The 12,826-nt window shown below is 42.8% G+C and overlaps 1 protein-coding gene across 1 annotated transcript in view; it reads left to right on the forward strand.

The window, feature by feature from the left end:
* dscamb (Down syndrome cell adhesion molecule b) overlaps positions 1-12,826 on the forward strand; it is a 390,833-nt gene that overhangs the window by 191,316 nt on the left and 186,691 nt on the right. Inside the window, exons 3-5 of the mRNA XM_060905739.1 lie at positions 1,347-1,493; positions 9,607-9,885; positions 10,159-10,434. Of these exons, the coding sequence (XP_060761722.1) occupies positions 1,347-1,493; positions 9,607-9,885; positions 10,159-10,434 (702 nt within the window). The remainder of the gene's footprint in view (positions 1-1,346; positions 1,494-9,606; positions 9,886-10,158; positions 10,435-12,826) is intronic.

Here is a 12,826-nt window from a genome sequence, read left to right on the forward strand (position 1 = left end):
AGTAATACTAATGGTTTCTCACGCAACTAGCTTTTAACCAGGAGCCAAATCCCCCCTTAGGATATCAAATCTTAAACGCCCATTCCTAAGTAGGTCATTGCTTACAATAGCTGCAGACTCCTTTCCCCCTCTCTCCCCCGCCTCTTCCTTCACCCTCACACCCTGTACGCCATTAGCTGTATTTGGCAGACTGCATGCATCAACAAACCATTCCAATACATCTTGCATTAGTTTGCACACAGTTGGTCTGAATGGAAGCAATGCACGAAAACCACAATGAATTGGAATAAATAAATAAATAAAAACTTTTTTTTTTTATCTTTATATGCTGCTCACACAATACAAGCTGTTGTGTTTTAGTACATCTCAGTTTTAGCTTGAGGTAACAACCTTGGCTTAATCATCAGCTGAGTCGCAGAAAACTCACTTTGACTGAATAGTATTATGTTGTGCTTTAAAACTAGACGGCCTTTCAATTTCATAAAATGGATGAAATTTAGTTCCGTCTGAAATTTGGTCATTGTGATATATGTTTATTTCTGTAATATCTTTTAAAAAAATCAGGCCATTCTGTGGCTGGGAAGTTATTTAATTTGAGGGGATTCCCTCGCAAATAATGTGCATGAAATCACTCGATTCACGCAGTCAGGCAGACAGAGGAAGTCCGTGTGCGCATGCTTAGGTTTACCTGCTTCTTCTTCTTCTTTTGGGTTTTACGGCAGCTGGCACCCAGTGTTGCATTACTGCCATCTACAGGTTTACCTTGACCGTGCACTAACAGTTACATCATTGTGTCGCGAAACGAACAGCTGATTACACCGAGGTGCTCGATGACTGCCGATATTTATTAGTCTGTTCCTGCGTTTCCTTTCCTTCGCAACATAACGTCTTTTCTTCTCGCTTTCCGTTACTGTAGTCGGTCTTTCACGTTTCATTCGCATCCTCCATTTTCCTCTCCTGTTTCAAATTTGTATCCCACAATGCCTTGCACGAACGGGACGCGTGACGTAGTATCTTGTATTGCGTCATGGTGAAGCAGGAAAAAATAGTCAAGAATTTAAGGCCACGTGGCCCTAAATTCATTAATTGTTCTATTAAAAAAAAACCTAATAAAATTGGAAGTCTGTGATCCGAATTCAGTAGCTTTTGCTCCACTAAACAAAAATAATAGAGTGTCAGGGAATATTTTTTTATGACCGACACTTGAAAAATCTACAAGGCAGTCTACCTTTAAATATTCTATGACCCTGTGTACACTAAATGACATATTAAGCTGACTTAAAACCATTAAACTGATTCTCTCTATACATCACTCTCTGTTCTTCCTTTTTTTCTCTCTCTTTTAGGATCAAGATTTCTCATTACATCCACAGGGGCCTTGTATATTCTGGACGTGCAGTCAGAGGATGCGGTGAACATCTACCGCTGTACCACGCGACATCGGTATACAGGAGAGACCAGACAAAGTAACAGTGCCAGATTACTTTTATCAGGTGAGGGATTTATTCGTCTTATATGATAAACAAGTGAATTAGGTTACATATGGTTCTACGACTGCATGTTTTTACCAGAAATAGAGGAATTTTCCCATTTGCTCATTTCCTTGTCAACTACAAGTAGCACGCTTGTCCTCTGGGCATTCTCATCAACCCAAGTGACCAGTTATCCCTGGTGGTCCTCCACTCAGTCATAGAACCAGGGTTACATACATATCCTACTGTTCTACTTTCTTTTTGTTCAGGAACACCAGGGCAGTTCCTCCAGAACTATCAAAGTCGCCAGGAGGATTTGTAACACATCTTGCTAGCGTACATACAACGCTCATAAATAGTGCAAACACCACACTAAAGCTGGCAGTCATTTTCACATTGGGCCATTGAGAATTTTTTAGACTAACAAAGTACATTTAGCCTACTTTTTTTTACCGTGTGCCTGTTCCTCCATACTGTCTGTGCTGACTGGAAAGCTAGAGCAAGTCAGTGACAAGTGAATGTATTAGGGTACTAGTCGACGAGTCTATGCAACCCTTAGAACAAACTGAAAAAACTTCTTACTTGCCTGCATTTAAGTGTCGCATAGTTGCAGCATGCAGACTCACAAGAGTCGCTAGCACCTTGTGCCAGTATGCTGGGGTTGCTCCCAGGGGCCAGAGCATAATTTCAATGCAGTTTGCATTCTGCTATGCCACAGTGATCTCTGTCTTGGAGTACAGGGGAGCAGACATGGATGGCCCGTGAGTAATATTAACAGGTGACCCAGTGATCTTTTCAGATTCAATGGAGGTATCAGGACAAGTCTGCCAGAGGCATTGCTGCACCATCCACATCCATTATGGCCAATAATGCAGCAACACATCCTGGTACAAAGATCTTGTGCCTGTCTCTGCCTTGTTCATGAACCACATCAGACAGGGAGTTATCTGTCTGTTCATAAACAAATAAATGCTCTGCCCTTCTGTAAGGGTTTCCACATTACTTCAACAACCTACTTTAATTACAGTTTCCCCTAGCAAAGGACTGTGAAATCCATGTATCCAATGTCTTACGTAATCAGTTCTACATGTAGGCAGCTCTTAAGTCAAGCTAGTATTTTTCACTAGCTGCTCCAACCTTGCTGGAGGCATCTAAAACTACAGTTTTCTTCTGGAAAATGTGATGTGTGCTGGACCAGCAGAGGGTATGTGCCCACTACTAGTGACAGCTGCGTTTGTGATATGGATATGTGCAATTATCCACCCTGCCATTGCAGGTGCACACTCTTTATGAACATCTTGCTAACAATCTGGTGCCAAGGGAATGGGCATGGCACTCTGCTGATGTGAAAGAGGAGAAATCTCCTGTATCCTGCAGCAGTATGTGGAATATATGTGGAAATTTATCTTTCAGATCTATGGACACATGCAGTTTTTGAAACCTAGCTTTGCAAGAACATGTTTTGTTCATGAACAACTCTGTCTTTTTGTCAGACGATAGGGAATCCCATTTGGATTCATTTGGTCCAAGCTGGAGATTTGGTGTTGGCTGCAGGTTGCATATTTGGGCAGTCCATGCAACTGAATGAATCATTTAAATAAATGGAATCAACCATCAATTTGCTGGACAGACACAAGAAATTCACTATTTGTGGTGGCAAACAAGGGTGTCTAAAGGTAGCCCTTTCTTAAATCCTTTTTTTGGACATAACAAGTAGACAATCTAGTAGTTCTGAGACAAGACTGAGACCTTCAAAAAGCGGTCTCCAGATGAGTCTTAAAACCAAGACCAATCTGAAGTACTACAACACTACAGTCTAGTGCATTCCAGGTCTGTGTGCTAGAGACCAAACAAATATTAGCAGACATTTGCAAAGTGTACACTTCCAGGAATGGCCAGGCACTAGTCAAGACCACCTAAACCGAGACCAAGTCATCACTGAGACCAGAGTGCATCAAGACTGAGACAAGACCAAGAATTTGAAGGGTTGAGATCGAGTCAAGACCAAGGCCAAGACCAAGGCCAAGGTGGGGCAAGACCAAATCAAGACCAGAACCAGACCAGCGTGTGTGTAGAGGGTGGGGAGGGATGACATCCATTAGCAGTAACAAAAATTTTAAATTAGTAGTGAGTCATATTATTAATTGTATTTGAAGCAGGAAATTTTACATCCAATCATAGTTATGATATCAACAAATAAATCAGACAACACACTGGCATTTTAGTGAAATCCCCACAGTTGTGGTCTTGACTGGTCTTGAAATAAAATCCTGAAACCTTTATGTCTGAGACTGAGACAAGATCGAGTAAAAATGCAGTTGATTCTGAGACAAGACTGAGACCTTCAAAAAGTGGCCTTGAGATGAGTCTTAAAACCAAGACCAATCTCAAGTACTACAACACTACAGTCTAGTGCATTCCAGGTCTGTGTGCAAGAGACCAAACAAGTATTAGCAGACATTTGTGAAGTGTACATTTCCATGAATGGCCAGGCAGCCTTATGATCTCATCTCATCTCATTATCTCTAGCTGCTTTATCCTTCTACAGGGTCGCAGGCAAGCTGGAGCCTATCCCAGCTGACTACGGGCGAAAGGCGGGGTACACCCTGGACAAGTCGCCAGGTCATCACAGGGCTGACACATAGACACAGACAACCATTCACACTCACATTCACACCTACGGTCAATTTACAGTCACCAGTTAACCTAACCTGCATGTCTTTGGACTGTGGGGGAAACCGGAGCACCCGGAGGAAACCCACGCGGACACGGGGAGAACATGCAAACTCCGCACAGAAAGGCCCTCGCCGGCCCCGGGGCTCGAACCCAGGACCTTCTTGCTGTGAGGCGACAGCGCTAACCACTACACCACCGTGCCGCCCCAGCCTTATGATGTACACGAATAATTCCAGTGATCTACCGCAGTTCACTACCATGTTTCTCATTGTGACACCAATTTAATTTGCAGTTACTGTATCGGCATTATCTCATGAATGGGCAGGAGCAACTGTGCCCCATGTTATGGATACAACTCACATTCACCACAATAGCTTACAATTTGTGAATGATATTTGGCTTCATGCCACACAGATTTACAAGCATAGTGAGACAGTGTCTGTAGAGGCATTAATCTCAACTGTAGTCCTTCTGTATCTGCCATCACTGTTAGTATATGTGCTCTTTTCTCAGGTTGCTTCGTCAATGTGCTTTTGAGTGCATATAAGAGCTCTCCAGTGCAGTTGATACATTGCTGGATAGCCCAATATCTTAAGCTAAAGTCTCACATAGCCAGAATCACTTCACAGTCGATGCCAGTAGATGATTTTGAGCCTTCTGGGGGTCAACCGGCATGCATTCCAGGCCCTTTTGTCAGAATATGTGAGAGCCAGGGAGCTACTTTGAGAACCAGGAGATCGTGGCTTCCATCCCCAGAAAGTTTGATCGTGTTGAAAATTGTCGTGGGTCAAGAGCCGGATGAATTCATCCATCGTGACTGTGACGGCATACGTGAGCATCCTTGAAGCATATGTGAGGCTTACATGGGCTACTGGGGGTTACCGTAACATTCTATTGCAACTATCAAGCTTAAAATGATCATGGAACAGCATTCTGCAGAAAGTGAAAAGTTTGCCTAGGCAAATAGAGTGTGGCTTATTTTGTCTTGCCATAGCTATGCCGTACTGCAGTCGTGAAAACCATAATAATTGCTGTAAGGCTATACATCACTGCGGCCATTGGTTTTAGCAGCATCTTTCATTGGTACTGTTGTGGCTACTGTGGCTTCATTTGCATATTTACTCCACCCAAATTTATGCGATGGATCACCTCCACTATCTGCCGGAATGGCTATGGTATGCCCCAGCCATGGTTCTCACGGATCAATGGCTATGTACGACCTTAGCATCACTTGGGCAAATGTACAATGAGTTGGGTTAGATCAAGCTTCAATTTCACTAAGACAGCCCTAATATCAGCCTGCAGCACACTGGCTGCTGTTCCTGAGTCAAACTTCCTGCACTCCACTCTGATCATCAGATGGTGGACCGGTGGCTACTCTCAGCACTTTCTACCAAAGTGGGCCACGAGCTAGAGAATGAGAGGCAATTACTGAAACTACCTCAAGATCTGACTCTGTATGCATGATAGCTGTAGACTACTATAAGCTCCTCTGAGCTGTACATTTTAGTGCATTGTTGCATTGCTGCTAACAGCCCTTGCATTTGGCACTTGCCCATTACCAGTTCCTACCCTTTCTTCCCAACAAGCTCTCCTCATGGTGATGTCACAGTGCCACAGGAAGCTGATGCATAGTCTGCAGTATTTCCATATCCTGGGAGGTATGATTTACACATCTATAACATACAGTTAGGCAAGGTGCAGATATTGAGATCCCAAACAATTTGGGTGATGGCCAGTTACCTAACTCCATCATGGCTTGGCATGCTCACAGCTCACCATACTATCCTGAAATACACAAGAGGTTGGGAAAGATGGCAGAGTTTCAGCAATTCACACCTATTATCAGTTTATGGACTTCTTGAGATTATAAGATTAGTTACTTTGTGTCTGCAATGGCCATGCTGCTGCATAGCAACTCAAACAATGGAGTGCATATCTTGTGACAGTCATTTATGGCAAAAACTATAATAAGTCCAATAGTCGTGGTTCAGTGAGTTAGCTCATGGAAATAGACTGTGTGGCTGACCAAAGAAAAGGTGGAAGGACTGTATTAAGGAGGACATCAAGATCTTTGACCTGGAGAATGATTGGCATAACCTAACGGCCAACCGTCCCGCCTGGAGGCATGACATTGCCAATGGCAGGCTTCTGTGCGAGCAGAAACTTCAACAGTGAGCCGAGAAGCGGTGCACCTGATGACACCAAAGAGTCCCCCATCGTTAGTATTGACAGGGACCGTAAGTAAGTAAGTAAGTAAGTAAGTAAGTAAGTAAGTAAGTAAGTCATGGTTCACATCAATGTACTCTATGCTGGTGCATCTTTAATAATAATAATAATTGCAAGAAATAGATTTTATTACACTATACCTTATATCACCACGAGCTGGCCTAGTTAGCATGTCCACCTCTCGACCGGGAGAACGCGAGTTCTACTCATGGTTAGGTCATACCAAAGACCATCATAAAAATGGTACCTACTGCCATCTGGCAAGGCATGCTGCAATACAGATGTGAGTAGGGAAGTCAAACTCTCACGGTCACCAGAGGACTAGCCCCCACTGTAACCCTAGCTATATAGGCGAGAGGTGGAGGGATATGGAAACAGAGATCCCATGCGTCTCAAAGAGCTGGTTAGTACTGGGACAGGAGACTGCCTGGGAAGACCAGATCCTGGCATGGAAGGGACTTTGACTTGACTTGATGTGATACATTGTATCTTAAATCCACTTCCTCAACATATCAACAAGACAAAAAGAGGGTTAGGTATGATACTGTGGTTCTACTACTGAGCAGAAGACTTCCAGAGCCACTTAGGTCAATAGCCAAAGGATGAGTGTGATGTAGCTGAGGCCTTTCACTGGCAACACAGTTGAGATCATGGTCACAAGGTGAAGGAATAAAAGGAAGTGTATTTTTATTTTCCTATTGCTATTTTGCTGTTTTTATTTACACAATTGGTATTATTTGTGGGTTTTGCTTTGTAGGTTACAGTGGTGCTTGAAAGTTTGTGAACCCTTTAGAATTTTCTATATTTCTGCATAAATAGGACCTAAAACAACATCAGATTTTCACACAAGTCCTAAAAGTAGATCAAGAGAGCCCAGTTAAACAAATGAGACAAAAATATTATACTTGGTTATTTATTTATTGAGGAAAATGATCCAATATTACATATCTGTGAGTGGCAAAAGTATGTGAACCTCTAGGATCAGCAGTTCATTTGAAGGTGAAATTTGAGTCAGGTGTTTTCAATCAATGGGATGACAATCAGGTGTGAGTGGGCACCCTGTTTTATTTAAAGAACAGTGATCTATCAAAGTCTGATCTTCACAACACGTTTGTGGAAGTGTATCATGGCACTAACAAAGGAGATTTCTGAGGACCTCAGAAAAAGCGTTGTTGATGCTCATCATGCTGGAAAAGGTTACAAAACCATCTCTAAAGAGTTTGGACTTCACCAATCTACAGTCAGACAGACTGTGTACAAATGGAGGAAATTCAAGACCACTGTTACCCTCCCCAGGAGTGGTCGACCAACAAAGATCACTCCAAGAGCAAGGCATGTAATAGTCAGAAAGGTCACAAAGGACCCCAGGGTAACTTCTAAGCAACTGAAGGCCTCTCTCACATTGGCTAATGTTTATGAGTCTGCCATCAGAACACTGAACAACAATGGTGTGCATGGCAGGGTTGCAAGGAGAAAGCCACTGCTCTCCAAAAAGAACACTGCTGCTTGTCTGCAGTTTGCTAAACATCATGTGGACAATCCAGAAGGCTATTGGAAAAATGTTTTATGGACAGATGAGACCAAAATAGAACTTTTTGTTTTAAATGGGAAGCATTATGTTTGGAGAAAGGAAAACACTGCATTCCAGCATAAGAACCTTATCCCATCTGTGAAACATGGTGGTGGTAGTATTGTGGTTTGGGCCTGTTTTGCTTCATCTGGGCCAGGATGGCTTGCCATCATTGATGGAACAATGAATTCTGAATTATACCAGCGAATTCTAAAGGAAAATGTCAGGACATCTGTCCATGAACTGAATCTCAAGAGAAGGTGGGCCATGCAGCAAGACAACGACCCTAAGCACACAAGTCGTTCTACCAAAGAATGGTTAAAGAAGAATAAAGTTAATGTTTTGGAATGGCCAAGTCAAAGTCCTGACCTTAATTCAATCAGAATGTTATGGAAGGACCTGAAGTGAGCAGTTCATGTGAGGAAAACCATCAACATCCCAGAGTTGAAGTGTTCTGTATGGAGGAATGGGCTAAAATTCCTCCAAGCCAGTGTGCAGGACTGATCAACAGTTACCAGAAACGTTTAGTTGCAGTTATTGCTGCACAAGGGGGTCACACCAGATACTGAAAGCAAAGGTTCACATACTTTTGCCACTCACAGATTATTGGATCATTTTCTTCAATAAATAAATGACCAAGTATAATATTTTTGTCTCATTTGTTTAACTGGGTTCTCTTTATCTACTTTTAAGACTTGTGTGAAAATCTGATGATGTTTTCGGTTATATTTATGAAGAAATATAGAAAATTCTAAAGGGTTCACAAACTTTCAAGCACCTCTGTACTTGTACGAGACTTAGGTGAGGGGTAGTGTAACTGTTGGGCGGCACGGTGGTGTAGTGGTTAGCACTGTTGCCTCACAGCAAGAAGGTTCTGGGTTCAAGCCCAGCAGCTGATGGGGGCCTCTCTAGGTTAACATGGTTTGCATGTTCTCCCCGTGTCTGCGTGGGTTTCCTCCGGGTGCTCCGGTTTGCCCCACAGTTCAAAGACATGTGGTTAAGTTAACATGGGGTGGCCTTAGGTTGGGGTGCCCTTGAGCGAGGCACCTGACCCCCAACTGCTCCCCGGGTGCTGTAGCGCGGCTGCCCAGTGCTCTGGGTATGTGTGTGTGCTCATTGCCCGTATGTGTCTGTATGTTCACTGCTTCCGATGGTTAAATGCAGAGAGGAATTTCACAAGTGTACGTGTGATGAATAAAGTTGTTGTTCTTCTGAAAAAGTGATGGGGTTAGAGTGAATACGTTATCAGTAGGTATGCAGACACATTTCCAAATTAGATTTCAATCTAATATTAATTGTGTGGTGCACTGTGTGTACTGCATCATTTCTCTGAGTCATATTCAGTACTGACAACAGCGGTGTGTGTATGAGTTTTATTACTGATAAACTAATTCATTTTGCTCTATTTGTAACCCATTTTTATTGAAATGAATTGACATTAAAAGTTGTAAGATATTCGACAGGAGTTTTAAGATTTCACTTTTCTAAACACGTCAGGAAAAAGCATGCTAGCTCAAGCACATTCATTTCTGACTCTGAAAATACTATACAAAACAAGAGTAATGTATGACTAATAACTGGAGGTAAATTAATCTGGCACATTAACAGTAATTAGTTTCTATTTGTCTGCCTACTTTTCTTTATCTTTCTTTGTCACAGAACCTGTTGATTCAGCTCCAGTGATTCTGGATGGCTTTGAGAGGAAGGAGGTCATGGTCGGTCATCGGGTTGAGCTGCCCTGCAAGGCGTCTGGTCATCCTCCTCCTCGCTACCGCTGGCTAAAGGACAACAGCCCTCTGGAGTCGGACAGTCGCTACCACCAGAGCGTCTCAGGCCTCCTGATTGAGGCTACCCGGCCCAGTGACGGAGGCAACTATGTGTGTGAAGTCTGGAATAGCTTTGGCAATGCCAAGGTGGTGGGACGTTTGGTGGTCAAACGTGAGTTCCTAGTTTCTAGTGGAAGATTGTTTAAGAGTGAAATGTTTTATAAGCCTGACATCACAGATTGAGCCTGCACTGGTCTGGCTATGATCTAATTCAAAACGACATAAGCAAATAATGTCTTGAAATACCAGATCAGTTACCAAAGCACCTAAGGATTAGTACTGATATTAAACTTACATGCACAACTAATTTTTCTTTTGGGAAAGTGCCAGCCATGAAGTAAAATAACTGATTTGCTCCACCATGTCTGTGCACGTTCCTCTCCAGAGCCCCTGAAAGCAGTGGTGAGCCCTCGTAAGGTGAGAGGCAGTGTGGGCAGTCAGGTGTCTCTGTTCTGCAGTGTCACTGGCTCTGATGAATATGAAATCACCTGGTACACAAATGGAGAGAGGATCCAACCAGGACCCAATGTCCGCATTACTGGCCTCAGTCATGAGAACCTGGTGATGGAGGGCATGGCCAAGAGCGATGGAGGAGCATACCAGTGTTTTGCACGCAATGGCAAGATGTCCACTCAAGATTTTGTGCAGGTCACTCTGGAGGGTGAGTTGGCTCTTTTACCTAATCTTAAAGGAGAACTGCAGACAAATGTTTTATTATCAAAATTCTATTTATCTCATTTTATTAAATATAGGAATGCATTTTGATAGCTATTTTGTCACTGCTATAGCAAGTTATGAGTGTTTGAAATATGCTATGTAATATATCAGTCCATATGTCAAAGCAATGGCCGTAAACGAGATTCATTGAGACCTGTGCGAGACATCGTAGGACGGAAGTAAAACGTACAGTGGAAATCAAAGTGACCAACATCTGCCAACGTTCCCTGTGTCCAAAATTGCTCACTCGTTCACTACTTCCTACTCCCTATATAGGGAATTACTATATAGAGGACTATATAGTGAGCTCATTGGTAAAATGAAAAAACGCTTTCAGACACTAGTCCGTCACACTGGGATTTACATCATTACTGTCGCACAATTAAAACGTGCCAGATCAGTCGGCTGGTGGGTTTTCAAAATAATAAATACATGCATGTGTTTTTTTGATAAATCCATATTATACTGAGCGTATTTCCCACATTAATCAATACAAAGTCCCTGCATGGGGCGGCACGGTGGTGTAGTGGTTAGTGCTGTCGCCTCACAGCAAGAGGGTCCGGGTTCGAGCCCCGTGGCCGGCGAGGGCCTTTCTGTGCGGAGTTTGCATGTTCTCCCCGTGTCCGCGTGGGTTTCCTCCGGGTGCTCCGGTTTCCCCCACAGTCCAAAGACATGCAGGTTAGGTTAACTGGTGACTCTAAATTGACCATAGGTGTGAATGTGAGTGTGAATGGTTGTCTGTGTCTATGTGTCAGCCCTGTGATGACCTGGCGACTTGTCCAGGGTGTACCCCGCCTTTCGCCCGTAGTCAGCCGGGATAGGCTCCAGCTTGCCTGCGACCCTGTAGAACAGGATAAAGCGGCTAGAGATAATGAGATGAGATGAGATGAGATGAGATGAGAAGTCCCTGCATCTTTCAGTTCTTTTAAATCAAGGCTGAATACTTTCTTCTTTACTGCTGCCTTTTTCTAAATCAAATTTGAGACTTTTAATTTGATTTCTTTCAGCACGACCGCAATGCATGATGGGATATATTGCTTTGGTTAGTGACCATCATTGTAAACTACTTTTCGTGATGCATTATGCGATACTTTGAGTGCGCTATATAGGGTGTAAATAATCCTCACCAAGGTTTCGGACAGCACTGCAAAATGGCGTCCGCACTATATAGTGCCTTATATAGTGAGTAGGGAGCGATTTCAGACACAGGGGTTGTCAAAAGACGCGCACGCCCCCTTTCGAATGCTGATGTAATCAAGCCGGAAGTTTTGTTTGTTTTGATAGCAATCAGGAAAGTTTGAAAAAAGTAGGCAGTAATCGTCATTTAAACTCGTTTTTGTGTAATATTTCGTTTGGAAAACAGTTTTCAAAATGGCGGCACTGACACCTGGCTGACATGTCACGTTTCGAAGTCTTGCACAAGTCTCGTGAAGATCGCGCGGATAAGCGATGCCTGCCGTGGACCAAACGAACTAAATTCAACATAAGTAAAAACCGAATAGGCCGATAAGTCTCATCTCATCTCATTATCTCTAGCCGCTTTATCCTGTTCTACAGGGTCGCAGGCAAGCTGGAGCCTATCCCAGCTGACTACGGGCGAAAGGCGGGGTTCACCCTGGACAAGTCGCCAGGTCATCACAGGGCTAGGCCGATAAGTATAATATTTAATTGCAATTAGTTGCCAATATGAGTCACGATATAAGGTTACTAAAACCGAAAACGTAATTGAATAACACGTTAATTAAGAAATAAAGCAAGTTTAAAAGTGACTTCAGGTCTCCTTTCAAAGAGCAGGGGTTGGTTTGAGAAAGATATGTCATTCTCTTAAAACAACAAAAACTTACCCATTCATGCACACACACACACACACACACACACACACACACACACACACATACACACACACACACACTTTTGAGCCTAAAACACATAGACATTGTAAATTATAAGAAAGAGAAGAAGGAATGACATATTCTGCTGCTTAAACCATGTTCTGTAATGGCTAGCCTGTTTCTGCATGCTGTATTAGGTCGTCCTTTGGCACTTATCCAGAGAACGGTTAAATAGTGTCCTTCTGGTGATCATGAAATAATATCCACTTCCAGTCTCTCAAAACTAGATATTATATCACTTCATCTCCAATACTGTCTTCAAATGGAGCTCATTAGGAAGCTGATTAAATTAGCTATTACAATCTAATGACAATTATATGTAGTCTATTATAAAGTCTCACTTTATAGTAGCTTAATATTAGCCTCATTGTATTAGCATACAAGACAATCACATATTTTCCATGGATAAATACATGATCCAGGAAGCGTATTTTATTGCCATGC

This window comes from Neoarius graeffei, chromosome 23 (genome assembly GCF_027579695.1).
Source record: "Neoarius graeffei isolate fNeoGra1 chromosome 23, fNeoGra1.pri, whole genome shotgun sequence".
NCBI classification, from domain to species: Eukaryota; Metazoa; Chordata; class Actinopteri; order Siluriformes; family Ariidae; genus Neoarius; species Neoarius graeffei.